General features: G+C 44.6%; 3 protein-coding genes and 1 long non-coding RNA gene across 8 annotated transcripts in view; 2 read left to right on the forward strand and 2 right to left on the reverse strand.

The window, feature by feature from the left end:
- Window positions 1-568, forward strand: part of LOC307204850 (uncharacterized protein) — a 90,249-nt gene extending 89,681 nt beyond the window's left edge. The window contains exon 4 of the transcript XR_013833782.1: window positions 557-568. The gene's annotated coding sequence lies outside the window, so the exon portion shown is untranslated. The remainder of the gene's footprint in view (window positions 1-556) is intronic.
- The window catches only part of SLC25A1 (solute carrier family 25 member 1), a 52,049-nt gene extending 41,668 nt beyond the window's left edge, over window positions 1-10,381 (reverse strand). For both annotated transcript variants that reach the window (XR_013833788.1, XM_079957082.1), the window contains exon 1: window positions 10,079-10,381. Coding sequence is in view for 1 of the 2 variants with exons in the window: in XM_079957082.1 (XP_079813208.1) it covers window positions 10,079-10,193 (115 nt within the window). In the remaining variant the exon portion in view is untranslated. The remainder of the gene's footprint in view (window positions 1-10,078) is intronic.
- A 133-nt stretch (window positions 10,382-10,514) lies between these two features.
- Window positions 10,515-13,389, forward strand: LOC307205143. Its single transcript, XR_013833909.1, has 2 exons — window positions 10,515-11,082; window positions 12,234-13,389. It is a non-coding gene; the product is annotated as an uncharacterized lncRNA (long non-coding RNA).
- Window positions 13,390-14,998: 1,609 nt separating this feature from the next.
- LOC307204662 (clathrin heavy chain 1-like) overlaps window positions 14,999-26,870 on the reverse strand; it is a 58,487-nt gene continuing 46,615 nt past the window's right edge. The window contains exons 26-34 of one of the 4 annotated variants that reach the window (XM_079956347.1): window positions 26,597-26,746; window positions 25,569-25,700; window positions 25,028-25,138; window positions 24,232-24,402; window positions 23,798-24,019; window positions 22,368-22,388; window positions 18,821-18,896; window positions 17,921-17,953; window positions 14,999-16,684 (exon numbers count right to left, since the gene is read on the reverse strand). In XM_079956347.1, the coding sequence (XP_079812473.1) occupies window positions 17,928-17,953; window positions 18,821-18,896; window positions 22,368-22,388; window positions 23,798-24,019; window positions 24,232-24,402; window positions 25,028-25,138; window positions 25,569-25,700; window positions 26,597-26,746 (909 nt within the window). In that variant the 3' untranslated portion in view covers window positions 14,999-16,684; window positions 17,921-17,927. The remainder of the gene's footprint in view (window positions 16,685-17,920; window positions 17,954-18,820; window positions 18,897-22,367; window positions 22,389-23,797; window positions 24,020-24,231; window positions 24,403-25,027; window positions 25,139-25,568; window positions 25,701-26,596; window positions 26,747-26,870) is intronic. The other 3 variants (XM_079956348.1, XM_079956345.1, XM_079956346.1) reach the window with 3 other exon arrangements.

Below are 26,870 nucleotides of genomic sequence, written 5' to 3' on the forward strand. Positions count from 1 at the left end.
ACACCAGCTCTACGGATCATGGATGCTTTAGCTGAAATTTCTGCATTGCAGGGAATTGGACTAGATGACCTTTGGGATCCTTCCCAACTCTACAATTCTAATATTCTGTGATTCACTTCCAATGCCTCTCCCACTTTTCCCTCTGTCTACCTCCAGCATGCGGCCCCCGAAAGCTTGCCTAAAAGCAAACGAGGCGCCCAAACCGAAAACATTCCCCCAGCCCTGCTATCGATCAAGACTTTGAAATAAAAAAATGTAAGCGTGCAAGGTTGATATCCATCAAACACTTGGGAGAGTGGGGCAGAAGGAGGGGGATAACACTCCAATCTAATCAGACGCCTTTGCTATAAATCAGACGGGAGAATTCTTCATTTGCAGCGCCGAGTCGGCTCATCGAGGCAACCTATTCCAAGCCCCTGCCAACATCTCTCCTTTCCAGAAAGTCCTGGGGCCTGTCATTTAAGATGTTACAGTCCAATGATAAAAGAGACTCTTACGCCCAGAACACAATGCAGGGAGGCAAGAGTGGAAAATACTGGAAAGTACGAAATGGGAGCCTTCTTCTGAGCACAGAGTTTGCTCAGAAAACTGGACTGGTAAACATGGTGGGTCAACAATCACAGAAGATAACACAGGGATGGTGAAGCAACCTGTTCTGTCCCTTATTTTACAGGAACTGGCCTGTACTTCACGTGTCTCTCGCTTGCACAATCTCTTTGCTATTAAGAAGGGGGGGGGAATGCATTAGCAAGTATGACAAAGGGGTTTTTCTACATTTCAGACAAAGGATGCGAAAAAGCTCAAGGCTGCTTTTACAGATTTCTACCTGATGGCTAAAGCCCCCACCGGCCTTGAATCCTCAGAAGAACAGAACTGGATCAGTCCAAGATCTCACAGCGGCCAACCAAACGCAAATAGGGATCCCACAAACCCAGTTTCTCGCTGGTGTTCCCCAGCAACTAGCGTGATTTATTTGCAACCTGTCCTGCGCTATAAAGTGTCAGAAAACATTACATCTAAATAAAAGGAAAGTAGGTGGAAGTGAGAGCTGGACCATAAAGAAGGCTGATCGCCGAAGAATTGATGCTTTTGAATTCTGGTGCTGGAGGAGAGTCTTGAGCAGGGGTCACAAACCTTTTTCAGCCGTGGGCCGGTCCACCGTTCCTCAGACCTTGTGGGGGGCCGGACTATATGGGGGGGGGGGAATGAATGAATTCCTATACCCCACAAACAACCCAGAGATGCATTTTAAATAAAAGCACACACTCTACTCATGTAAAAACATCAGGCAGGCTGCACAAATAACCCAGAGACACATTTCAAATAAAAGGACACATTCTACTCATGTAAAAACATGCTGATTCCTGGACCGGGCCTTAGGTTGTCTACCCCTGCTCTTGAGAGTCCCGTGGACTGCAAGAAGATCAAACCTTTAATTCTTTTATTTCAATTTATTAAAACTTGTGGGAATGACGGTATTTCTAAAACAAGCGTTTTCTTTGGTACGATGCACACACATGCCAAGACAGACAAAGAGAGAGGTTAAATGGCTCACTGGCTATGGTGCTTGCTTTCTGCAGTTTCTAAAAGGACCTGTAATTATGCTGCTGGAGGAGACTCTTGAGAGTCCCATGGACTGCAAGAAGATCAAACCAATCCATTCTTAAGGAAACCAGCCCTGAGTGCTCCCTGGAAGGACAGATCCTGAAGCTGAGGCTCCAATACTTTGGCCCCCTCATGAGAAGAGAAGACTCCCTGGAAAAGACCCTAATATTGGGAAAGATGGAGGGCACAGGGAGAAGGGGACGACAGAGGACGAGATGGTTGGACAGTGTTCTCGAAGCTACGAACATGAGTCTGACCAAGCTGCGGGAGGCAGTGGAAGACAGGAGTGCCTGGCGTGCTCTGGTCCAGGGGGTCATGAAGAGTCGGACACGACTAAACGACAACAACAAAAGGAAACACCAAATAAGACAACCTCACCCCAAAATATCAAATAATGCACATATAGTACACCAGATGGGGCACATCAGCCTCGGAAAGTAGCCCATCTAGGGGAAGGGAAAGAAAGAACCTAGATGGTCTGATACCTTAAGATTCATGTCAGGAAGCAAAGCATTGGCTCACTTAACATGATACATTGACTCAAGAGTTTACAAGCAAATCAGGCTTGGCATTAGGGAATGGATAGATCAGTCAATTTCAGTTCCCTCTCCATTTTTCACTCAGATTCAGTTCTCCTAATTTTTGCAGCAATTAGCAACTTTTTTAAAAAAAAAAATATCTTGTGAAAATTCACCAGCCAATCTTAGTACAAATTTCTCCTAACGAAACACGCTTTTTGCAGGCCGTTCGCCCCAACGTACATATTTTTTGCAAGCAATTGTATATGTTATGTTTCCCCAATACATGCGTTTTCGTGCAGACTTTCCCCTAATATGTACATACTATTTGGCTGGAGATTTGCACTGCAAAAATTCAGAGAAGTGTTCAGTTGACATGGAGGTTTGAGTTTTAGCCTCATTAAATTGCAAATTGCCCCCCGCTGCCCACAGCACTGCAAGTAATGGTTGATCTATCAGGCCTTTTCATAGGATTACTGTTATCGGCAGATGGATTGTCCCAAAGGACGCTGTTGGTTCACCACAACCCATGGTCCTCTATAAAGAACAGCTATGGCTGCATGCTGCGAGCACTCAAGGATGCGCCGCTTGCGCAAGCAAAGGGAATACCCAAGAGACTCCCGTGTGTTTTGGGGATACACATTCTGCTCACATCCCAGAATCCTCCGCAATATGCAAACCATCCTTGACAGATGGATCGACATTAATAGCATTCCTTGGCAGCTGAAAAATCTGAATTCCACCGGACTAGTCTGTGTGGGGAAAAAACCACCACTCAGCTTTTCAAGACAGCCTTTGTTCTTTTCACGGCCACAATCAAGCCTTTATGTTGCCAGATTGGCTGCCTACCCACACAAAGCCCACACCTTAAATGGGTCTCCCTTTCTTACCTCTACGAAGCCCCCACACTCTCTCCCCACAAATGCTCTCATACCCTTCATCGCTCAAAACTATTCCAAATTTTCGCAAGGACACACGAAACAAGATTTGTAAACGTGCTCTCTCGTCAGAATTGCTCTTTTAGAGTGTTCTGGGCATGGACACAAACACCCTTTTCCCGTATTCAGAGCGCGCAACCTTTCAAACTGAAAAATGAAGGGTACATGCTGGCAACGTCAGCCAGCTGTCAGGAAGAGGTGCCCACAAATGCGAGGGAGGCTGATGGATCATTTCAAACCTGTGTGTGCTCACAGAATAAAACCACGAAGGCCTCTCCAAAAAGGGAACTGGTTTTAACCGCTACCTCCCTGGGACAGAGAAATTTAAGAGCCAAGCAAATACATTGGTGGTGGCAAGGAAAGACTTGACCCAGTGGCAGGGTGTGCTAAAAAGATTGGGATCAAAAAAAGCAGTGGCAAACTAATGTGAATTCATACACACACACCCCCCCCAAAGGAATGGGTTTAAAGAATGGTGAGGAAAAAAGCAACACACATCTATTTATATCCTAAGCAAAAGAATGCAATCAGTTGTCAAGTAGGCAGCACGGACACCCCTGAGGAAGACCAAGGTCAAAACGTCTTTGGGTTTTGTGACAGTTTATCTTCCTATACACATAAAAGATGTAGGATGTCGTCACGCTCTGCAGCCACAGCAACTGCACTGTGGGGAACGGCTGGCTGGTCCAGGCAAGTTGTTTAATGGAGGTGTCTCTCCCACTTTGGCAAATGTGCCTGCAAAGAGGTTTAACAAAGGGGAGAGAGGCTTTGCGAAGCGCCTCCCACTGCCTTTAAAAAGGGAAGGGCTCAGAGAAGGAGGGGCTTGAGGAAGAGGGGAGGGGCTTGGGGTGAGTTGTGGGAGATTGGCAAGGAGGGTGGGGGGCAAAGCGAGGGGGGTTGATCAGGAGCGGGGGGAGGGCAAAGGGTAGGCGGGGTTGGTGTGCAATTTTATTTGTTCGGTTTGTTGGCATTTTTGTGCTCCATGACACTTATGAGCTACATTGGTGCAGTTTGCGCATATTTTGCTAATATGCACCGTTTGTTTGCTGAACGGAGTATGTAAAGGTAAAGGTAAAGGTACCCCTGCCCGTACGGGCCAGTCTTGACAGACTCTGGGGTTGTGCGCCCATCTCACTTAAGAGGCCAGGGGCCAGCGCTGTCCGGAGACACTTCCGGGTCACGTGGCCAGCGTGACATCGCTGCTCTGGCGAGCCAGAGCCGCACACGGAAACGCCGTTTACCTTCCCGCTGGTAAGCGGTCCCTATTTATCTACTTGCACCCGGAGGTGCTTTCGAACTGCTAGGTTGGCAGGCGCTGGGACCGAGCAGCGGGAGCGCACCCCGCCGCAGGGATTCGAACCGCCGACCTTTCGATCGGCAAGCCCTAGGCGCTGAGGCTTTTAACCCACAGCGCCACCTGTGTCCGAACGGAGTATGACACTGCTTTAAATGCACGGTTCAGATGGGGCCAAAAGGAGTCAACTGAGCCCAGGGATGGGAAGTCTGGCTGGTGACGAAAAGGTACTTTCAGATCCTAGGACAGGTGAACGGAAGGAAAAAAGATAACTCTCCGCAGGACAGTTTTGACGCAATGCCTGTCAGTTCCCAACCTACAATTCTCCAAGCACCTTCAGTCAGGGCTGGTAAAAACTACAGACTGAAGCTCTGAAGAACTAATGCAGGTCAGTGTAGACCAGAGCTAGTCAACATGGCGCCGCTTCCGTAAGTTGTTGGACTCCAACGCCCATCAGCCCCGGTCAACATGGCCGATGGTCAGGGAGGATGGGCGTTTACAGTGGTACCTCAGGTTAAGAACTTAATTCGTTCCGGAGGTCCGTTCTTAACCTGAAACTGTTCTTAACCTGAGGAACTACTTTAGCTAATGGGGCCTTCCACTGCCGCAGGAGCACGATTTCTGTTCTCATCCTGAGGTAAAGTTCTTAACCCGAGGTACTATTTCTGGGTTAGCAGAGTCTGTAACCTGAAGCGTCTGTAACCGGAAGCGTCTGTAACCCGAGGTACCACTGTATTTATTTTGAATTTGTATACTGCCCTCTATCCATAGATCTCAGGGCAGTTCACAACATAAAAGAACAGTATTTTTTTAAAAAATGGAAAACACGTAATAAAAACAAGAACAGAAACCAACCAACAACACACACACCCAACTTCCAGAAGGACATATATTCCCCACTCGTACTTTATGCGGAGGGTCTCAGCTCAGTTTTAGAGCGCATCCTTTGCATGCAGAGGTCCCAGATCTGTCTCCAGCAGTGTTCGAAATTAGCCAGGTGCCAGGTGCATTTTGCTACTGGCGCAGGTCCGATTGCGACGAAGTGGAGATTTCTGGGGGCCAGGTTAGCAACTACAGTTCAAAAACCTCTCTCCTAGTCCACAGTTAATACCATTTCCATTTCCACTGTGTGCGTTCCCTTCTTGCATACTGGGACTAGGGAATTGTTGTCAAGCAATGTAGCTGAGATAATATAAGCGTAGAATTGTTATTATTAATTATTAATTATTATTAATGATTAATTATTACTTATACCCTGCCCATCTGGTCAGGCCTCTCAGCCACTCTGGGCAGCTTCCAACAGGATATTAAAAGGTAAAGGGACCCCTGACCATTAGGTCCACTCGCAGACAACTCTGGGGTTGTGGCGCTCATCTCGCTTTATTGGCCGAGGGAGCCAGGTTACAGCCTCTGGGTCATGTGGCCAGCATGACTAAGCCGCTTCTGGCGAACCAGAGCAGCGCACGGAAACGCCGTTTACCTTCCCGCCAGAGCGGTACCTATTTATCTACTTGCAGTTCATGCTTTCGAACTGCTAGGTTGGCAGGAGCAGGGACTGAGCAATGGGACCTCACCCCGTCGCGGGGATTTGAACTGCCAACCTTCTGATCGGCAAGCCCTAGGCTCTGTAGTTTAACCCACAGCGCCACCTGCGTCCCAACAGGATATCGAAAACGCAATAAAACATCAGACATAAAAAACTTCCCTAAACAGGGCTGCCTTCAGATGTCTTCTAAAAGTCAGATACTTGTTCATTTCCTTGACATTTGGTGGGAAGACATTCCACAGGGCAGGCACCACCACCAAGAAGGCCCTCTGCCTGGTTCCCTGTAACTTCGCTTCTCGCAGGAGGGAACTGCCAGAAGACCCTCGGAGCTGGACCTCAGTGTCCAGGCAGAACGATGGGGGTGGAGACACTCCTTCAGGTAGCACTGGAAGGGATCTTGAGGGTCATCCAGCCCAACCTCCCTGGCCAATAGACATTCTGTTGTGGCGGCCGCAACGTAGATTCTAGCTGCCATTTGGCCCCCAGGTTATATACCCGAGTTTCTAACGCTGAATTCTCCAGGTAAGACAAGGAAAGAGGCTTGCCCCGAAAAGCTGCTGGCAGTCAGTGCAGACAATACTATGCAAGATGACCACTGGTTTGACTTTGTACAAGTTTGTGCTCCTCGGATATTGGGGAAGAGCCACAGCTCAGTGACAAAACATCTGCCCTGTCTCCTGCTTCAATTCTGCCTGGTTCAATTCCCGGCACCTCCAACAAAGTTTGGGAATGTTTCCTGTCTGGATCCCAGGAAAGCTGCTGCCAACCAGTGTAAGCAGTACTGAGCAATATAGACCCCTGGTCTAGTTCGATGCAAGACAGCCTCCTATGTTCTTGGCTGCTCTAGAGTTGGATAAGAAGCATTTTTAACAAGATAAAGGCATCCCCTGAATTAATTCCTGCCAGTCTAAGAGGACTGGCGGCCGGGAGGCAGCTGATTACCTTTCTCTGTCAGATCGGCTTGTTTAATGCAATTAAGCGCTGGAACAACGCTAGCCATGCGCTCTTGCTCGCTTGCTGATATGTCGCAACTGGCTTTGCAAGAAGGGGAGAGCCCAGCTTGTTCAAACAGCCGTGTCTACAGAGCTGCTGGTGCAAGATTAATGCTGAAACACAAACCCCACAGCAGCCATCACTGGGGGAAACTAGGAGAAAAATATGCATTCTAATATTTGGAAGGAAACTGGAGTAAGGGAATCTTTGCCCCCCCCAAAAAATTGATAAAAGGCTCCAGAAAGTGGAGTCATTCTATAGGCCTAGGCTGAGAGCACACCATACATTTAAAGCACCTAGAAAAAGCAGCACCCAGGAAACCATAGTTTGTTAAGGGTGCTGGGAGTTATAGCTCTTTGGGGGTACGCTACAGCTCCCAGAATTCTTGGGCTGTGTGTGCTTTAAAAGTATGATATGTATACAGCCTTAGATAGCTTTAATAGGGGATATAACAGTTTTACGGAGGACAGAGATCTACCAACAGTCCAAAACATTCATATTAATATACGTACTACTAATTTTCTCTTCCTTTATTATGCTGTTGCTCTAATAAGAAACTGTTTTGTTATGAAAAACTGTATTCCATCACACATTTCGTATTATAATAAATTGATGTTTTATAACCGTTTTCATTTCATCAGTAAAATAAGTTACACACAACTCTTTAAAATATTAAAAAATAATTACAAATGAACCCTATGCTAAAAAGCAGATTAAAATGAATGTCCACATTTTACATGTCTGGGTGGGCATGCCTAAACAAACATTTAATAATAATAATAATAATAATAATAATAATAATAATAATAATAATTTTTATACCATGCCCATCGGGCTGGCTTTCCCCAGCCACTCTGGGTGGCTTCCAGCAAAATATTAAAATACAATAATTTATCAAATATTAAAAGCTTCCCTAAACAGGGCTGCCTTCAGATGTCTTCTGAAAATCAGATAGTTGTTTATTTTTGCAGGCACCAAAAAGAAAAGAAAAAAGAAAAATTAGTGAAGGCACCTGCCTGGTGTCAAAAGGCAAGGAGTTCCAAAGTCTACCTGTGCTGCCACTAAAATATTGATTTTTCACAAGTGCAGGTCTTTTATGTGGAACCAGTAACTGTGCCATTTTTCTCAGATCAAAGCAGTTGAGTTGGGAATACATGGGAGAAGGCAATCTCTCAAGTAAACAGATCCCAAACTGTTAAAGAGTTTTGTAGTCCATCATAAAATGAGTGGGATCAGACCAGTGGCCCATCTAGCCCTCAAAACATGGCTTTAGAAGAAATAAAGAATAAACCAAAACAGGAATTTGTTTCAAAATGGGAGGTCTTTAAAGTTTATCTGAAATATAATTATAGTAGTTTAAATTCTGTTGCAGCATTTGAAGAATTTCAATTTCAGAAATAGTTTCAAGTTAGACATGAGACTTAAGATATACCGTATTTTTCGCTCTATAAAACGCACCAGACCATAAGACGCACCTAGTTTTTGGAGGAGGAAAACAAGAACAAAATTATTCTGAATCTCAGAAGCCAGAACAGCAAGAGGGATCGCTGAACAGTGAAAGCAGCAATCCCTCTTGCTGTTCTGGCTTCTGTGATAGCTGCACAGCCTGCATTCGCTCCATAAGACGCACACACATTTCCCCTTACTTTTTAGGAGGAAAAAAGTGAGTCTTATAGAGCAAAAAATACGGTATTTAGATTGAGTTAAATTATTATAAAAGTGTGTATGGGCAACAAGTAATACATAAATGAAATAAGGAATAGACGGGAGGTTGGTTCTATAGTTCCAAGACCAATTTTCACTTTATTATTTTGTTAAGAAAGTTTTGTGTTTATTGTTATTTTTGTTTGTATTTTTGCTTTCTTTCCTTTTTTTCAGTTGTATCAATAAAAAAATCAAATTTAAAAAGAATGGAAAGAAACATGGCTTTAGGAATTATTTTTTTAAAACATCTGTCATTATCCTCAAGCACCAGCACCAACAAATAGTCATTTTAACCACCAATCAGGAAGAAGACCCTCCAAAAGCAGTGTTGTCAAGCAGAGACAGAAAAGACAAGTCTTTGGAAGCAGCCAGATTTTTAGATGTCAAAACCAAAGCACGAGGTATTGCATTAAAAGTCCAGGGAACATTAGGTGCTTTCCATTGGACATGCATCAATATTATTTGCACCTGCAAAAGTTTTGGGGCTGTTGCACATACAGTGGTACCTCAGGTTAAGTACTTAATTCGTTCCGGAGGTCCGTACTTAACCTGAAACTGTTCTTAACCTGAAGCACCACTTTAGCTAATGGGGCCTCCTGCTGCCGCTGCGCCGCCGGAGCACGATTTCTGTTCTCACCCTGAAGCAAAGTTCTTAACCTGAGGTAATATTTCTGGGTTAGCGGAGTCTGTAACCTCAAGCGTATGTAATCTGAAGCGTATGTAACCCGAAGTACCACTGTACAGTAATAAATTAGAATTAAATCCACTGTCATCTCGTCTAGCACGCTTTGTAGAAGGCACCCACAACGGAACACCATTGCACCATTAACTGTTTCCCCAGAAAGGCGGCTACTCCCATAGCTCAAGAGGCAAAGCAAACCCCAGGGACTAGGAACTTGAGCATCCAGCCAACTAGTCAACAACAGAGAGGCTCGCGCGGGGCGCAGCCCATTCCCATCCGCCAATCAGCTCTGAACAGCAGCCCTGAAGGGGCGGGGTCGCGAGTGGCTTGTTGTTTCGTGTACTACCGGTTGCAAAATAAAGAGAGGAAAGGCGGAGAGATAATAGACGCACAAAAACACACACACACACACACACACACCTCGCAAAGCGGTACCATCTGATCTTTGCAGGATTCTTTCCACCAGCCCAGACTTGCTCTTGCCAAAGAGAACTTGGCCCCATCAAGAAGCAGGGATCCGTCCCCAAACGAGGAGCTCTTAACAAAATCCGCTTTTGAAAGGGGGAAGTTTTGAGTTGCAAACTTTTCCCAGAGGGTGGGGCTCAGTTGGGGGGGGGGAGAGAAGTTCAAGGCGATTTTTTTTTTTTTTTTGCGGCGCGTTTAAAAAAAAACATTAAATGCAGCAAGCTTTGTGAGCCGATCCACTTTAGAGCAGATCCACTCTCCCCCCCCCACCCCACGCCCCGTCCAACAAAGTCACAATATCAAAGGTTTCTGCAGCCGCTCCGGTTTGTTTACCTGCTAAGATGGCTTTGCCCGGATGGGTTAGTTTGGTTTTGCCCGCCGGAGCCGCTGCAGCCAGGCAGCGAGGTCTGGCGAATGGGCTGGCGAAGGGCGTCGAGGATGAAGACATGATGGTTGCAGGATCCGACCCACCGACAGACGGGACAGTTTTGCAAAAGCAGCAGAACTGGCAGGTGTGTGTGGGGAGGCGAGTTGATCCAAGTGCAAAGGAAGCAGGAGCTGGAGGAAATTGCCAGATCGCTGCTGCTGCTGCCGCCGGATCCCCCAGCCAGGGCTTCTTCTATATACTGCCGGGAGCCGAGTCGATCCAGCCAGCCAAGGCGGGCGCCGCCGCCCCCTTTTCCCGCGAGCGGAGGTGGGGCAGCCCCTCGCCACGCAGCCAGCGTCACGGGCTCGCCATTGGCTTTTAATGCTTGAAGGAGGGACGGGCGGAAAAGGAGGTGGAGGAGGAGGCAGCTGCCAGGATTGGGGCTGCCTTGCTTTTGCTTTCCCCGAAGATCGCACACTGGGAAGGGACCACGCGGGATCTAGCGCAACCCCCCCCCCAAAAAAATGCAGTAATTTCCCCCGCCGCGCGGGATTCGAACCCACGACTCTGCGATTAAGATTCTCGCGCTGTGCTGCTGAGTGAGCAACCAGGGAGTGCAAGCGATCTGCTTCTCAGGAGTAGGTGGGGTGTCCGGTTTGCTGGGGTGGTGTTTTGTGTTTTTTTTTTTTTTGCAAATTGAAGGATGGTGTTAGTGAAAGCAGCGTTGCACAGTTCCTGCTTTGGAGTAGCTGCTTGGCTTGCAGAAGGGACCGGCTTCAATCCGCGACATCTCCCTGTTTGTGAACCCTGGGGAGCTGCTGCCAGTCCGTGTAGACAACACGGAGCTAGGCAGAGCGGTAGGTCTGACTTGGGAACACAGGGAAGGTCCTGATTGCGAAGTCTGCTGCTGCTGCTACTGGAGCTTTAAGAACCTGCCTACTATTTAAGGTTGCGCTGCGATTTCTGCAGGGTGACCAGAAACTACGGAGAAAGTTGCATTTGTTTTGGTTTCTAAAAAATCAGACTCGCTTTTATTTATGAATTAAATTTAACACTTCCATTCTCCGGGTAGTACTTGTGGTCAGACTCATTCCCTGCCTTCCACGTGCCCCCCCCCCCCCCGTGCTGGACCCAGTGAGTCCCGTGCTGGGATGTTTCTCTTTAATGGGGTTTGCCAGTAAAACGTTCTTCGATAAGTTTGCATTGTCAATTTCCCAGAACGCTCAGTTAGCCTTAATGAAGTACAGAGTGTTTAGGGAAGTTTTTTTTATGTATTTTTAATCTTTGTTGGAAGCTGCCCAGAGTGGCTGGGGAAATTCAGCCAGATGGGCGGGGTACAAATGAAAAATTATTATTATTATTATTATTATTATTATTATTATTATCATCATCATCATCCTCCTCCTCCTCCTCCTCCTCTTCTGTTGGGCTAATTAAGTACCCATTAATTCCACTCCACTCTCAGGTTTCCTACTTCTGCACTTAAGAAGGCATTCATTTTATAGGGAAGACCCACAACTCAGTAATAGTGATGGGCTTTCCTGGAATCTCTCATTAGGGTCAGAGGGATAAAGGCTTTCCCCCAAACCTACCAAGATTGCAGAGAGTAAGGGCCGGCCAGGATAGGCAGGTTTGGGCTGCATCAGGGAGTCAAGATGCAATCCAACAGGATCTGGAAGGTACAAGCTTCCATCTCTGGCGCCACCTACTGGTGGCCTCCTTGCCTTCGGCCCTACCAGTAATGGGCAACTGCCACCACAGCCCGCTTCCTAAATAGTAGGGTTTGTTCACCGCCCCAGTGTTCAAGAAACACAATGAGGTTAAAGAGGCCCTGGATGAATTTTGATTACAAGAGGCTATTAAATTTATGCTGGCTCACAGCATTTCAATTAAGGTACACTCCTTCATGAGATGGGAAACTCACAATTAACAAAACAAACTCTAGAACCGTGGTGTGTTGTTGCAGCTCTCCTAAAGAAAGGAAACTTAATTCTTTTATTTCAATTTATTAAAACTTGTGGGAATGACGGTATTTCTAAAACGGTACGATGCACACACATGCCAAGACAGACAGAGAGAGAGGTTAAATGGCTCACTGGCTATGGTGCTTGCTTTCTGCAGTTTCTAAAAGGACCTGTAATTATGCTGCTGGAGGAGACTCTTGAGAGTCCCATGGACTGCAAGAAGATCAAACCAATCCATTCTTAAGGAAATCAGCCCTGAGTGCTCCCTGGAAGGGCAGATCCTGAAGCTGAGACTCTAATACTTTGGCCACCTCATGAGAAGAGAAGACTCCCTGGAAAAGACCCTGATGTTGGAAAAGATGGAGGGCACAAGGAGAAGGGGACAACAGAGGACGAGATGGTTGGACAGTGTTCTTGAAGCTACCAGCATGAGTTTGACCAAACTGCGGGAGGCAGTGGAAGACAGGAGTGCCTGGCATGCTCTGGTCCATGGGGTCATGAAGAGTTGGACACGACTAAATGACTAAACAACAACAACAATTATTGTACTTGTGTTTTAGTTCTGCTATACAATCATGGCACTTCGGTTCCTAACGTGGACACCAGTTAAAATGCAGCCTGACAGTTTAGGGAAATGAACCTCAGATGTGCTGTGCCCATGCAAGGATAAACCCACCACTAATTCCCATCTTGGCAGATGTGCAAGGGACTTGAAGCATCATTGCAGCCCCTTCTATTAACCTCTCAACAGTGAATCCCTGCCTCCTTCCCATCAACCCGAATCCCTTTATCTGCTGCTCTGGCAACTGCTGGCACAATAGTGTGTTGCACAACCATCTCAAGTCCTATAGAGTCGTACCTTGGAAGTCGAACGGAATCCGTTCTGGAAGTCCGTTTGACTTCCAAAACATTCGGAAACCAAAGTATGGCTTCTGATCAATCGGAAGCCCCATTGGACGTTCGGCTTCCAAAAAACGTTCGCAAACTAGAACACTCCTGGGTTTGTGGCATTCAGGAGCTAAAACGTCCGAGTTCCAAGGTACGATTGTAATGGGCCGGAGAGACCCTGTTGCTGAAGTCACTGCTGGGTGCTGTCTGGTTAGCACTGCCCTGTGACGGGGCCTCTTCAGCCATAGTTCACCATTTTTGTACGGCCTTTTCTGGTGAGGTGGTCTTGCCCCCCCCCCCTTAAGAGACAGGAGAAATTTAAAAACATTCACCATTCCTGTTCACCGGACAACTGATATCTGAAAGAAACTGTTCTCAGCCAGCTTGAAATTATTATTTTGTGAATATATGAACATTTACAAATGTTTTTAGATACTAATGCTTTTATTTATTTTGACCATATGGTTTTGCTGCTTTTTTGTTTCCCAGCTTGGGCTGCTTGGGGAAGGAAAAGTCAGGACCAAAGTTTAGTAACAACCACTATGAAAATCCTACTGTGAGTGGCTATGTATGTACAAGTATCTTTAAAAAAAAATATCAAGTTTTTCACTGGGGGATTTGTGTTTGGGTGTGTGGGCGTATCTATCATTTCTCTATAACACTTGTTTTTACTTTTTAGTTCAATTGCTTTTTGCTTATTGCAAGCTCCACAAAAATCTTGTGCTAAGGGCCAGCATACACATCATAAATAAATCAAGTTTCATTAAAGACAAAGCAAAACCCACAACACCTTTGAACTTAGGAATCCTGTACACAGGAATGGCTGCCTGTGGAAAGTTATTTGCCATTTTATTCAGTTTAGCAAGGTTTTAAAAAGGAAGAACAGAGGCAGCATAGGAAAAGGGAAATCGCATGTGGCTGGTGAGCCCTTTAACCATCCAGAAACTTCAAGCATTCATCCGAGCTTAATCTTATGAGCTTTCAAGGAGCTCTTGCTTATTATGGTAAAATAGGACCTTGCAAGAGACCAAGATACTTTCAAGGGCAGCAAATGCCAACTGTTTTTGTGCTGTCCTAGACTCGGCCAGTATCTTTGCCACCACATACAAGGGAATAATATTTGGTAAAGGTAAGGCTTGTCTTTGGACTCCAAACTACATCAGAATTGAAACCCCTGTGCCTCATGGTTCCCAAATACGAATCAATGGGAAGTTTGGTTTTAGCCTTAGGTGACATATTCTCTTTCGTGGGAGCAGGGAGAGCATTAAGAAAGCTACAGTGGGGAAAGCAAGCACACTGAACAGTAAACACATCACTGCAAATTGAAGGCAGTTGCTAGATTTGACAGTAGGGCTGGGCGGTACCTGGTTCTCAACATTGTGACGTATCAGCAGCTAAATATCCGTATATGCTGATATATCAGAGTGTCTGGAATGTATCTTGGCTGCGTCACCCAGCCCTACTGAGGAAGCCCCCATACCACTCAGGCTCACGTGAACCAGAGGGGCTCCTTCTGCCCCCCAAGCTGAGTGAGCCCCCATACCGTTCTGGCTTGCATGAGCTTTATGGGCGGGGGCTTCTTCCAAGGCACAGGTGGGCAGGACGACACAGCCTGAAAAAGTGATCGCTGAGAATCTTCTCAGGCTGTCCGTCTGCCTGCAGGCAATTTGAGCCAGCGCAATGTATTGCCAGCTCAAATTGTCTGAAACTGGTATCGCGATCTGACGCCATACTGGTTTCAGACAATTTAGCAACATGTCACCCAGCTCTGACACTCATTGGTTTACTAGCACAGCGTTTGGGGCTTACGCCGCTTTCCACGATTGCATAAAAGCCATTGCACTTCCACAGCTATGGGAGCCAAAGCTCAGCTGACTCCGGTTTTGACTTGGAAACAACCCCTCTGGTTTAGTCCTAGAACACGGCCAAGGAAAAGAATTGTGGGCATTTACATGGTTGCTACAAGCACCTCCTTAGGCTGACACAGCACCTCCCCTCCAGCCCCCTTGTTTCAAACCACACAGTGGACACTGGTTTGATTTATGTTTATAATTGGATTTTCATAATATCCATGATTAGCACAAGAGTCATAGCCATAAATTATACATTATCTAGTTTTAAGTACATAAAATGTTAATGATATATGTCTCTGAAGAGTGGCACAAAGTAGTAACATCCCTGTTGGCATTCTCTATTGGGAAGAAGAAGAAAAGCGAGAGTGCGTTTGGTGGACAGACCATCTGATCTCACAGAATTCCTGCACAGAGCCAGAAGAGGGGTGGGGTGGATGGGAATTGGAGCTGTTGCCGGCTCAGAAAGGTATCTCCAAATGCCCAGAGGGTTTTACAGCAGGAATTGGGAACTTGGGAGACCTCCAGATGTTGTGGACTCTCCAGCTCATCTCAGCCAGCATGGTGTGTGGTCAGGGATGATAGGAGGAGCAGCCCACACCTGGCTTTAGAGTTTCAGGTCAAATACAGCCAGCATAGCAGAAGACTCACTTTCAAGGTGAGACGCAAGCACCCTTACTTCCCGGGGCTTCCAAACTCATTTCTTACCATAGCTGTCAACTTTTCCCTTTTCTTGCGTGGGATCCTATTCGGAATAAGGGAATTTCCCTTTAGAAAAGGGGAAAGTTGACAGCTATGTTTCTTACCAACACGGTCCTCTCTGCCGCACACATTTACAATACTTATGGCTGCCCAGGCAACACACTCTTTGACATTTTGCTTGTCAAGAAAGAAAAGAAAGTCACATAGCCAAGTTATGTTGTTGAAAATGTGTACCATTTGATGCCAATGAGTATCATGCTATTACGTACTACAGGAACAAAAAATATGGGGAGTGTCTGCTCTGAGATATGATCCAATTTATTCTCCAAGGAAGGTTTTTTTTTAAAAAAAGAAAAGAAAAGAAAAACACAAAAAAATCCAGAAGGCATAGATGCTTTTTTTTTTTTTTTGCAACATTCTGTAAACTGTGTCACCTCTCCCCCCTGTCGCCTCCAAATACACTTTTTATTTTCCTTTTTTTTTTTTTTTTTTTGCACAGCGCTACAAACAAATGGGGAGAAGGTGTGTGTTACATACAATTTTCATATATCCCACTAGTTGGAAGGTTCGGCTTCATCTGTTACAGTACTTTTTAACACGTTAACAGCTTGGTGCCAGAGGACGCCCCGGCATGCACATGGCTAGAGAGAGGACTCTGGAAGGAGAGAGAGAGAGGGAAAGCAGCACTAAAACGCCCAAAACCACCGCCAGAAATTCTCCTAGCCCCCAGAAGTTATTGCTGGGTTGTTGGTTTTAGTTGGAGTGTTTGCCTCCGCTTCAGACAGAGCCTTGAAATGTCGCTAACGGAAAACAAGATAAAAGGAGAGGGGGGAGAGCTGCCTTTTGAGGTTGAAATGTAACAGGACATAGCAATAAATAACACAGTGTCCTTTGGGTGTCTCTGAACCAAGGGCGGGTGGGGGGGCTGAAAAGGGCATTCAAGCCAACGCAGGGAGTCATCTGTGCCTTCTTGGAGAAAAAGTAAAAAAAAAAAAAAAAAAGAGGGACGGGAAGATGATGATCTGAGACGGTTAAAGGTCTCGCAGCGCGAGTTACATATTGAAACCGTAAACTGGTGGCTGGGTGAATCCTGGCGCCGTGTAGCCATAGGGGAAGTTTGCCTGTGGAGGTACTGTGTTTGGGCCTGCCGTTAGCATCAGCTGCTGGCCTGGAAGAAAGACAAGGGGGGTCCGTTTAAGTCACTTGGAAGGTAAGGCCTTTTGCATATCCCAACCCACAGAACGCAACAAATCCCAATTCAAAATGCAGGGGTGTGTTTGTCTGTTTTTAAAAAAGATTGAAACAGAAAAAGCAAAAGGTACATTTCCAGCTCTAACGTCACACGAAGTTGCCTTATACTATGTTAGACTATTTGCCCATCTTTATTTCTCTGTATATATATATTTTTTATTAAATTTACATACTTACCTTCACCAGCGGATCACAGCGTGGTTGACAGGATTAAAAAAAACCCTGTAAATACTGTCTAATCTAACTGGAAGTAGCTCCAAGATCTCAGGAAAGGAATCTTTCTCCAGAACTGACTCCTAAGCTGGCAAAGTCAAAAGGACTGAACCTGGGGTCTCTCCTATGTGGTGTTGAGAGCCAGTGCGCTGCAGTAGCTCGGATCCTGGACTATGCTTGTGGAAGATGCAGGTTTGAATCCCCTCCGCCCCACTCAGCCATGAAACTGAGCGACCCGAGAAAACCTCTGCCTCCGATTTACTTTACAAGGATCAGAATGGGGAGGACGGGAAGCTCCTTGGGAGAGGTAACAAATGTAATTTTTCTCAGAGGAGACCCACTTAATGAACATGACTTATGTTAGGGCCGGTAATTTCAATAGGTCTACGTTGTTGAATGCCCCCCAATGTTTCTACTGCTGAGCGAAGGCCCTTCCAGATTTAAAAGAAGGGCAAACAGACAAGGGACAGTTCTCAAAATTCCAGTGTAGCCGCATGTTTGAGCTGCCTGCCCCCTTTTCATGACTGGGAAACAGCCAAGACTTCCTGAGAAATCCTTGAATGAACAGCTCCCATATGATATAAAAATAGCTCAGGGGTTCTGTGTTTTTTTTTTATAGTAAATGCCTCCCTGCTCCTTCCCTGCGGTGAAGTAGTGACTGATTTTGTTTCAATTGTCTGGCACCTATTAGGTCCTGAAAAACTACATTAAGAGAAACTTTCAAAGTTCAAACAAAAACCCCATACGATACACATCTGTACAGCCAAGAGTTTTAAACACGTTGCAGTTAGATCTGTTAGTCGTATTTCCCCAGCCTATGCTTATTAATTCTGCCACAGACCAGACACACATTTGTTAAAACTCTACTAAAAAACTACGCATGCCTCATGCATGGGAAAACTGAACTCCCATTGAAAACCATTCCCAGTAGAGAACTGACCTCGTCATCATGAACTTCCTTTAATGGAGGGACCTAGAATGCAATTGTCAATAAAGTCTACCTTTTGCCAAAATAAAGACTTTTTACACATTTCTGGAATAGAAGCACCATTTTCTCCCTTAATGGGATTCTGTTTTTCCAGAAGATTTAATCTCAAAGAGTCTTGCCACCCACAGAAAGGAAGGTTTCCCCCTACCATAGTTCAGACATTGCAAGAACACCCCTTGCCCATCTGGAGATACTGCACCTCTTGAAATGGCAAAACATTTTAACTAGAGAGGGCGTTTTCTACTGGAAAAAAAGGCCGAGAGCCAAATGTAGTGTAATATTCCATATCTATGGGACTTGGTTTGTAAACCCGCACACTTTTCTACAACCATGCAATTTCTTCCAAGCTTTCAGGAGCAGGATCTGCCTAATTCAGCCTCCACTCACGGATCATATAAAAGAGAAATAATTTTAAAACCATAGCTGTTCTATCCCAACACTGGTTCATTGTGTGTGTGTGTGTGTGTGTGTGTGTGTCCCCAATAGACCTCTTTGAAAAGCATCCAAAATCTGTAAAGGCTGCAATCCTAGAGAGAATTGCTAGGAAATAAGCCCTCTTTAAGTCAGTTTACTTCGGTAAACAATTTGTGCTGCATGGCTGCTTCCAGAACAGCTAGAGAAAACCTAACATAAACTAGATTTCTTCTTAAACACCGATATCTTGAATTATATTGTGATGACGATATGGCAGTCACTGGCAGCAACAGATTTTTAGTTAGATCCTATGGAGAAATCTCAAGTTCTTCTAGTTCAGCATTAACACACGGAGGGTTTGTTAAGTACAAATACTTGGATTTCTGGAAACGCTTCTCAGTTGAGGGCCTAACAAAAAGAAAGCAAGTCTTCACCTACCAAATACTATTGGAGTGGGTTCAGTTACTTGTTCCTCTTCTTTCCTTAGGCTTTCAGAAGCATCAAGTTTATCCACCTAAGTTGTAAAGTGAAAGGAAACTCTCATGAAAGAACTTCTTAGCGCCCGAGTTCTGTGGCCCCCCTCCCAAGTGTTTCCATTCCAGCTTTCATTTAAAAATATTTATGTCTCAACGTGTCAGCAGATCTAGCACAACTTTCTACTTTCAGAACTAAGTCCAGTTTCAGCATTTGCTCAACTGCCAAAGATCAGCTCTTTAATAGGATGGCCCGTGGCACAAGCAAAAATGCATGGTCAAGTTCACAGAACAATTAAATCACAGGGAGCTTCGGACTAGATTCACCTTTCGAAACACCCGTTACCTGCAAGAGCCAGTTCCCACATTCCATTAAGCAACAGAACCCAGAGCTAACCCAATGAGCCCCTACCTTACTTCAATGGTCCCTTAGGACAAATTGGCAGAGCACTGAAAAAATAAAAAATCTGGACAGCTATAGGGAAGTGAAACATGTTTCTCGTGCTGGGCATGAAGTTCACCAATGGTGTCCCTGAGTGCATGTTGTTACTTCCTCCCACCCATAAGTCAATGGCTATGGCCTAGGACCCTCGTACCTACAGGACCGCCTCTCCTGGTATGTCCCATGGAGGACCTTACGGTCTTCAAACAAAAACATCTTGGAGGTCCCGGGCCACAGGGAGGTTAGGCTGGCCTCAACTAGAGCCAGGACTTTTTTTGGCTGTGGCTCCGATCTGGTGGAACCCTCTGTCACAAGAGACTAGGGGCCCTGCGGGACTTGACATCTTTCTGCAGGGCCTGCAAGTCAGAGCTGTTCCACCAGGCCTTTGGCCAAGGCACAGCCTGACCCCCTCCTTCTGTAATCCTCACAGAACTCTAGCCCAATGGTTGCCATTAATTTGATTTAATTGATTTTATAATGAATTGATTTTAGAATGCTGTATTATTTTACCGTTGTTAGCCGCTCTGAGCCTGGCTTCGGCTGGGGAGGGCGGGATATAAATACAATTTTATTATTTTATTTATTATTCATTCCTGCTTTTCTCCAAAATGTGCTTTACTGGGATGGGGGCAACAGTATACCACTAGCACTGGGTGACCTAGCCATCAGACATGGAGGGATAAAGATAGAGAAACGTAGGCAGCACACTCAATGCATTGTTAAGCTTCTCCTCTTCCCCAAACCAGCTTTTTATTTTTTGAAGGGGGCAGGGGGAGCAAAGAGCAGCACGGTCCCCTTCTCTGCCTGCATTCTGAACAGACTTCCCAGCTGGTCAAGGGAAACCTTAAACTTCAAAGGCTTCTTTGGCTTATGCAAACAGGAGACAAGGCCAGACATGACAAGCAAGGAAGTCCTCACCCCATGTTGTGTAGATGAGGACCTGGATATCTCTACTCATTGGAAGAAACTGTTCCTTACCTATAGAATCTGATGGGCATTTTACGGACATTGCGGTCTGGTTTTACTATCAACATACAGTTTCAGTGGCACAACCCCAAAGAAAGTAGTTTGTTTGATCCAATTCAGAGCTGCCAGGCCAATTAGTGGGGTTTCTGCAAATACACTGCAAGCAATATTAACAGCTGCCATTACAACGAGGTTTCGCTTTGCTTTGGATTGGAAGGCAAGTTCCTGGAAATTTAAAGTCATACCAGAAGAGTCTGTTTAGTTTCAAGCTGTCATGTCAGCATGTCTCCTTAACATACCACTGTAATGCCACCATCATTGCTTAGAGCAGCTTAAATGTTGAAGTTTACTCAAGAGGAAGCATTTCCAAGACTGAAAGAGGGTTTGCTTTTTGCTAAGCCAGACAGCTGAAGAGCAGTTGCATTCTCTTGGATGTGAGCATAAACTCCTCAGTCTAGTTCTGTCTTATCCAGGGACCAGACTGCCGTTACATTTTTCAATTACAATTCACTTCTGCAAGCGATTCCTATGTAAAAGGCAGCGTTGCAATACCAGTTGATAGGTTCCTGCCATTGTGTGAAGGCCAGAATGTCTTGGGATTCTTGCCGTTTCATGTCTTGGTACACTTGGGCAGCATTCCTTTCAATTTTATTGTATTGCAGAAGTTTTAATGGTGCACTTGGATTTCCCATTTTTGGATGAAGTTAAACCCCCCCCCCAAGGGATACTTTTCTCTGGACAGGAACCCCAGTACTATTGCTAATATAATCGGTCCCATTAAGAGGAGAAATCTAAGCTCTCTTGGTTGCTGTTACATTCCAACACTATAAAAATATTCAAGCTAAAAGCGGGGGGGAATCTATATCCTGGGTTTAACCCCAACAGCAATACTAACTTTTGCTAAGCTAAATATTCAAGATTACACTGTTTACCTACTGGCTTGAAACTGAATAGGATATGTCTAGTTTCCTTAGCTGCTACTTAGTTTTAGCATTTGCAGCAACTTTCCTCTTGGAAGCTACTATTAATGGCTTTATTCTGGCCTTGCAAGTGTGGAATCTGCCCACCCACTCACCAATCAACAATGGGTCTGACAACAGAATAGTAATACCTTCACAGCAGAAGCTGCAGCACTCCTACTGGATGTTAAAGGGATGTTAAAATAATAATAATAATAATAATAATAATAAAAGGCTGCTGGCCCAGGAATCTGATCATAAGTTCTCCTCCACCCCACACCCAAGAGGTAGTTCCCGTCAGATCTGGGATGCATCTTCCACCTATAGCCTCTTGCATATGCACCTTTGTTATCTCCTGGGATATCGGTTTCTATCCCTACTTTTTTTAAGGGTGTTCAAAAGGTTGTTAATAGGAGGCGTGTATTTTGGTACAGGGATGCACATCTTGCCGTTAGGTACACATGAGGGGAGTTAAAACAATTATTTACATTAAAAATGGGGAAATTCGTTCTCCAATTAATTACTACCTCCATGTACTAGATTAGTTCTTATTTTAAAAGCAGTCTTTTCATGCATGCTCTTTCTGGAAGACTGAATTATTTAGTAGACACTTGCCACTTGTAAAATCCAACCAGAGTTCAGCTTGACAAGAGCATGGTAGCGCCCATCAGATCTAAGACTCAGTCATATCCCAAGTGTAAAAAAAGGGATTATTATTATTATTATTATTATTACTTCATTTTACACATTTTGCCCCCCCCCCAAGACTAGCTTGTTAGGGCCTTACTAGGCCACCATGGGAAGCCTCAACTACCTTGATATTGCATTAGATTTGGACATTTCAGGTGCAAACGTTCCCAAATAATTGGAGGCACTGTAGGCAGATAAGCATCTTAAAGATGAAAATTTGGCTGCCGTGCCTAAAACAACTGAATTCTTTGCAGCTAGTGGGCACACAGCAAGTTAGGTCTGGTTGGATTTTTCCCAAGCTACTGTGGAAGAGATATTTACTACGGTATTAGTTAGACCAAAGCTAGATTATTCTGCTTTTCAGCAAAAGCTACAGTTAAGACTCCCAAATAGCCTTAGATACGTTTTAGGGACACAAATTTAGAAAGCCAATGTAAAACCAGAGCAACGGTCACCTTATTAAACAGACCATCAACCTGCAAGAAAATTCAGAGGGGAATACTTAAAATCAATAAGCCAGAAAATCAATTTCAAGAAAAAGCAAAGATCACACAAACATGGGCAGGGGAGTTTGCAGGGAGAAATAGGAAAGGAGACCCACACAGAAAAGAAGCATATTCAGCATTTAAACCTATGGGAAGCCAATATCTTACCTAACACAAAAGTGATACGTTTATACACAGGAAAGCTTACTTAGCATTACAATACTTAATCCGCAATGCAGTTTCAGAGATGACCTATTAAAAGGGTTGTCTTGCACAAATCCAAAACCTACACTGTACTTGCCATACATCAATAGGCTTGCACGCTAAATTAATGAAAGTATCCGTAACTACAATGGGCTGGAGTGGGGAAGGGCAAAGGGATAACCAGATTTTTGCTGCTGCTATTTTGATCTTGCTTTATTCTAGCGGAAAAGTATTATTATTTTAATATCCAGGTGCTTACAAAAAGGGTGAGTATGTAAGTAGTCCCTTTGGCCTGAAATACATGGCTATCAGTTACAGACCTCCAAGATCCAGGCAGCTTTCAGCATCCCACCCTGAGGCCTTTTTTACAGGCAGTCAAAAGAATAAAAAGGAAACAGCAGACACATGCGGCTCACGGAGAGCAGCGTGTGAGCACATTAGTTTCCAAAACACAGTATTTCAAGTAGGGAAAAGCATCTAAAAGAAAGTGTTTTAGTCAAGTGAGCTAGTAAAAGTGAAGTAGTCCAAATGTTTAAAAGTGAAAAAGAACAGAGATCAACTTCTTCACGAAAAAAAACTTAAATCTTAAGGTTTAGCGGCAATGGGAGCAGCCAGGAGAAGTTTTGGCTAGTGTGTCTGGGCATCTGTAGTGGGAGACTAAAAATAAAATAATAAAAAAGAGTACCGTATTTTTTGCTCTATAAGACTCACTTTTCCCCTCCTAAAAAGTAAGGGGAAATGTGCGTGCGTCTTATGGAGCGAATGCAGGCTGCGCAGCTATCACAGAAGCCAGAACAGCAAGAGGGATTGCTGCTTTCACTGCGCAGTGATCCCTCTTGCTGTTCTGGCTTCTGAGATTCAGAATATATTTTTTTTCTTGTTTTCCTCCTCCAAAAACTAGGTCATATTGTGGTCTGCTGCATCTTATAGAGCGAAAAATACGGTAAATCTACTAACTAGGTGTTGGCAAGTTCCAGAAAATGTATGTGAAGAGCTAGTCCTTTTATAGTTCCCTTCATTTTTTCAGGCTGGATCTCAGGATTCCTGTAAGTCTCCACCCCACCATTCGCAATATGCCATTTAAAGCAATTCAGTAACGGAAACGTTTTGGCAGGTCATTTAAAGGCAAAATTTGAAGCATGTCACCCAGGACTCGAGATCAAAGCAACAAGCCTTTCTAGAGAAGCCACACTTACTTTGGTCAGGTACTCCCTCATCACCTGGATAAAATAAGGCATCGCAAAGTCCATAATGTTGTGCCTCCATGCCAGCTCAAGGACCACGTCCGGATGCAACAAGTCGTAACATGTGAAGAGAGAAGCTGCAAAACACTCTTTCTTGTCTTCTTCCAGAAACCACTGAAGCAGTTTCTCTGCCAGCTCAGCATCTTTGGATTCTGCAGCATACTGCATAGCATCCTACAGAACACCATGAAACTTATTTAGAGCCGTGAAGTAACTACATCAGACTTCTCATGCATGATGCTAGAGCAGGATGCATAGGCGCAAAAACAGGTGTAGGACTGCTTCATCTTCTGCAGGCTTTTACGATAAAAAATTGTTTAAAATTCCATCCCACATGCTCCCAAGTACATGCAAGGAGGAACTGACAACGCTAAACAAAAACAGACCTTATATAAGCGATCTTTCTTGCAGAGCTCCACGCTCTGCTTCCATCTGTTATTGCCTTTGTACAGGTAAGCGGCAATGCGCCTGAACTCAATCAACTCATGTTTCTCTAGACGCTGAGCCAGTGTAATGTTATCGAAGTTGTCGTAGGCATCAATGGATGCTCGCAAGCCCTATTGGAAGGGAGAGAAAGTTACAGTCAGGCACATGGAGGAGCGAATTAAATTGCTACAAGCGATGCTAAGCCTACAGTGCTGTATCACGGAGGTGACTGGAAGTTTTTGTCGAAGCTTCTGAACACAGCAAAACACAAAGCATATTCTCCCATGGGCTTTAAGTAGCGGGCTACAGATTTACATCAGAAACTACTCTGCACGTACTTAAAACCACTGGCCTCAGATCTGTTTAAGGCAGTGATGGGGAACATTTTTCAGCCAAAGGGCCTTCTGGGCAAATTGGGGGGGGGTGTTAATTTATTTATTTGCATATTTATTTATTTATTTATTTTATATACTGTCCTTCATTCTGAAGATCTCAGGGCAGTTCACGAGATAAAAAATACAGGGTAAAAGCACAAAATAGTTACAACAAAAATTAATAATAACCCCCCTCCCACAAACACATTTAAAAGGCTATTGAATATTAATTAATCAACCAAAGGCCCGGCTGAAGAGGAATGTATGGAGCTGATACAAAGGTTAAGCATTTTAAAGGAATGAATTATGTAGTCATTCTGCATACATACCATAATTATGCTTCTATAGAAAAATGCCATAATCGCTGTTCCCAGAAACTCACCTGGTAGTCTTCCTCCTCTGTCAGAAGATTGTTCAGCGCTTCATTGACTCCTTTATTATTATGATTCTGGACTGAGCGCAGGTAAGGTTTCACTAGAGGCAGCTGATTAACCTAGGGGAAATGCAATTGTTTAGGCAAAGAGTTGTTCTTGCTGAAGGGCCTCCAACAAAGTACATCTCTAAGGTGATAGGGCCCACCTAATTAAGTCACATTAAACCCTAGAAATTAGTCATTTCCCAAAACAAAACCTTATTGGAACAAATGGTATATCCACAATATAAGACCTTAAGTTATTTTATATAAATTTATGCGTGCAACCAGAGTATTTGGAAACAGGGGGAAAAGTTAGTCCAAGGAAACCCAGCCAGATGGGTGGGGTATAAATAATAAATTATTATTATCATTATTATTATTATTATTATTTCTTGGCATGATAAGAGAAGAAACCCCTTTTGCCTTGAATGTACAATTTGAAATGGAATGGTCTTCAAGAGAAGTATGTAATTTAGCCCATTTCAAATTTGTTCTTCCTCTAACTCACCTTGGAGAAAAAGCTGACCGTCCTGGTGTGATCCAGCCTTGGAGATAATACCAGGAGGAGATCATTGATCAGCAGTGGTTTATAATCCAAGTAAAACTGCAACGCTTTGTAATATAGCTCCACATTGGCCACCTAGAGAACAAATTCAAGCTGTGAGGTAATTGGTTGCCCCTGAGAGTGATTTAACAAACAGCATTTAGTTAACTATGACCCTCTTATTTGGTGCTCAAGAGTCTTTAACAGCTCTGCACAGCAGTACTGTATAAAAAGTTAGAGCAAATAAATAAATAAATCTGCAAGCTCTGAAAATGGAATCAGAGTTGCTAACTTAAGTGTACCTGATGGGCTGGATAAAGAAGAAGAAGAGAAGAGTTTGGATTTGATATCCCGCTTTATCACTACCAGAAGGAGTCTCAACACAGAAAACATTCTCCTTTCCCTTCCTCCCCCACAACAAACACTCTGTGAGATGAGTGGGGCTGAGAGATTTCAAGGAAGTGTGACTAGCCCAAGGTCACCCAGCAGCTGCATGCGGAGGAGCGGAGACGCGAACCCGGTTCACCAGATTACGAGTCTACCGCTCTTAACCACTACACCACACTGGCTCTATTAACTAAAGAGTTAATAGTTGTCAAAACCACATGAAACTGCTGGGAGAGCTTGCTTGGTGCTTTGAGGTTCAGTGCCACCAGTATGCAGATGATACCCAACTCTCTCCCTCTTCTTTCCATCTAAATCTGAGGAAGCTGTTTTGGTGCTAAAACAGTGTCTGGCAATAATGGATTGGATGAGGGTGCACAAGCTCCTATTTCTCAGAGAAGCAACTTTAGAAAATCAGAAGCTGAATATTAATAAGCTGAATGATGTATGGTGTTTCTGCCACAGGAAGATTTGGCCATGTCTTATAGTCCCTTGGCCACCCGCTGGGTTTTCAAGTCACACCAACAGATCTGAATATCTGAACTGGTGTGAAACTCAACATGTTTTGGGGTCAAAGCTGAGGAGTTGTTACCATTACAGCTGCTTACCTTTGCAATTATGTCCTTGAACTGCCCTTCCTTCCATGCATCGGTAGGGTGGTTCATCATTGTAATTATTGCGTTGTCATATTCTTCGTATTTGTCGTAGAGGAAAACCAGCTCTCCCCAAAGATGGGCCTGTTCTGCTGCCCGAAGCACCTTGTGGAGAGAGGAAAGGTAAGGGACAAATCAGGCAGCAGCCAAAGCAATAGTTTAAGTAGAGTCTGCTGAAAAGACAAGAGTTCAGGCCACTCACTCTGTTTAATCCGGGGCCTAATTAAAG

The sequence above is a fragment of the Podarcis cretensis genome, assembly GCF_951804945.1.
Source record: "Podarcis cretensis genome assembly, chromosome: 16".
Lineage (NCBI taxonomy): Eukaryota > Metazoa > Chordata > Lepidosauria > Squamata > Lacertidae > Podarcis > Podarcis cretensis.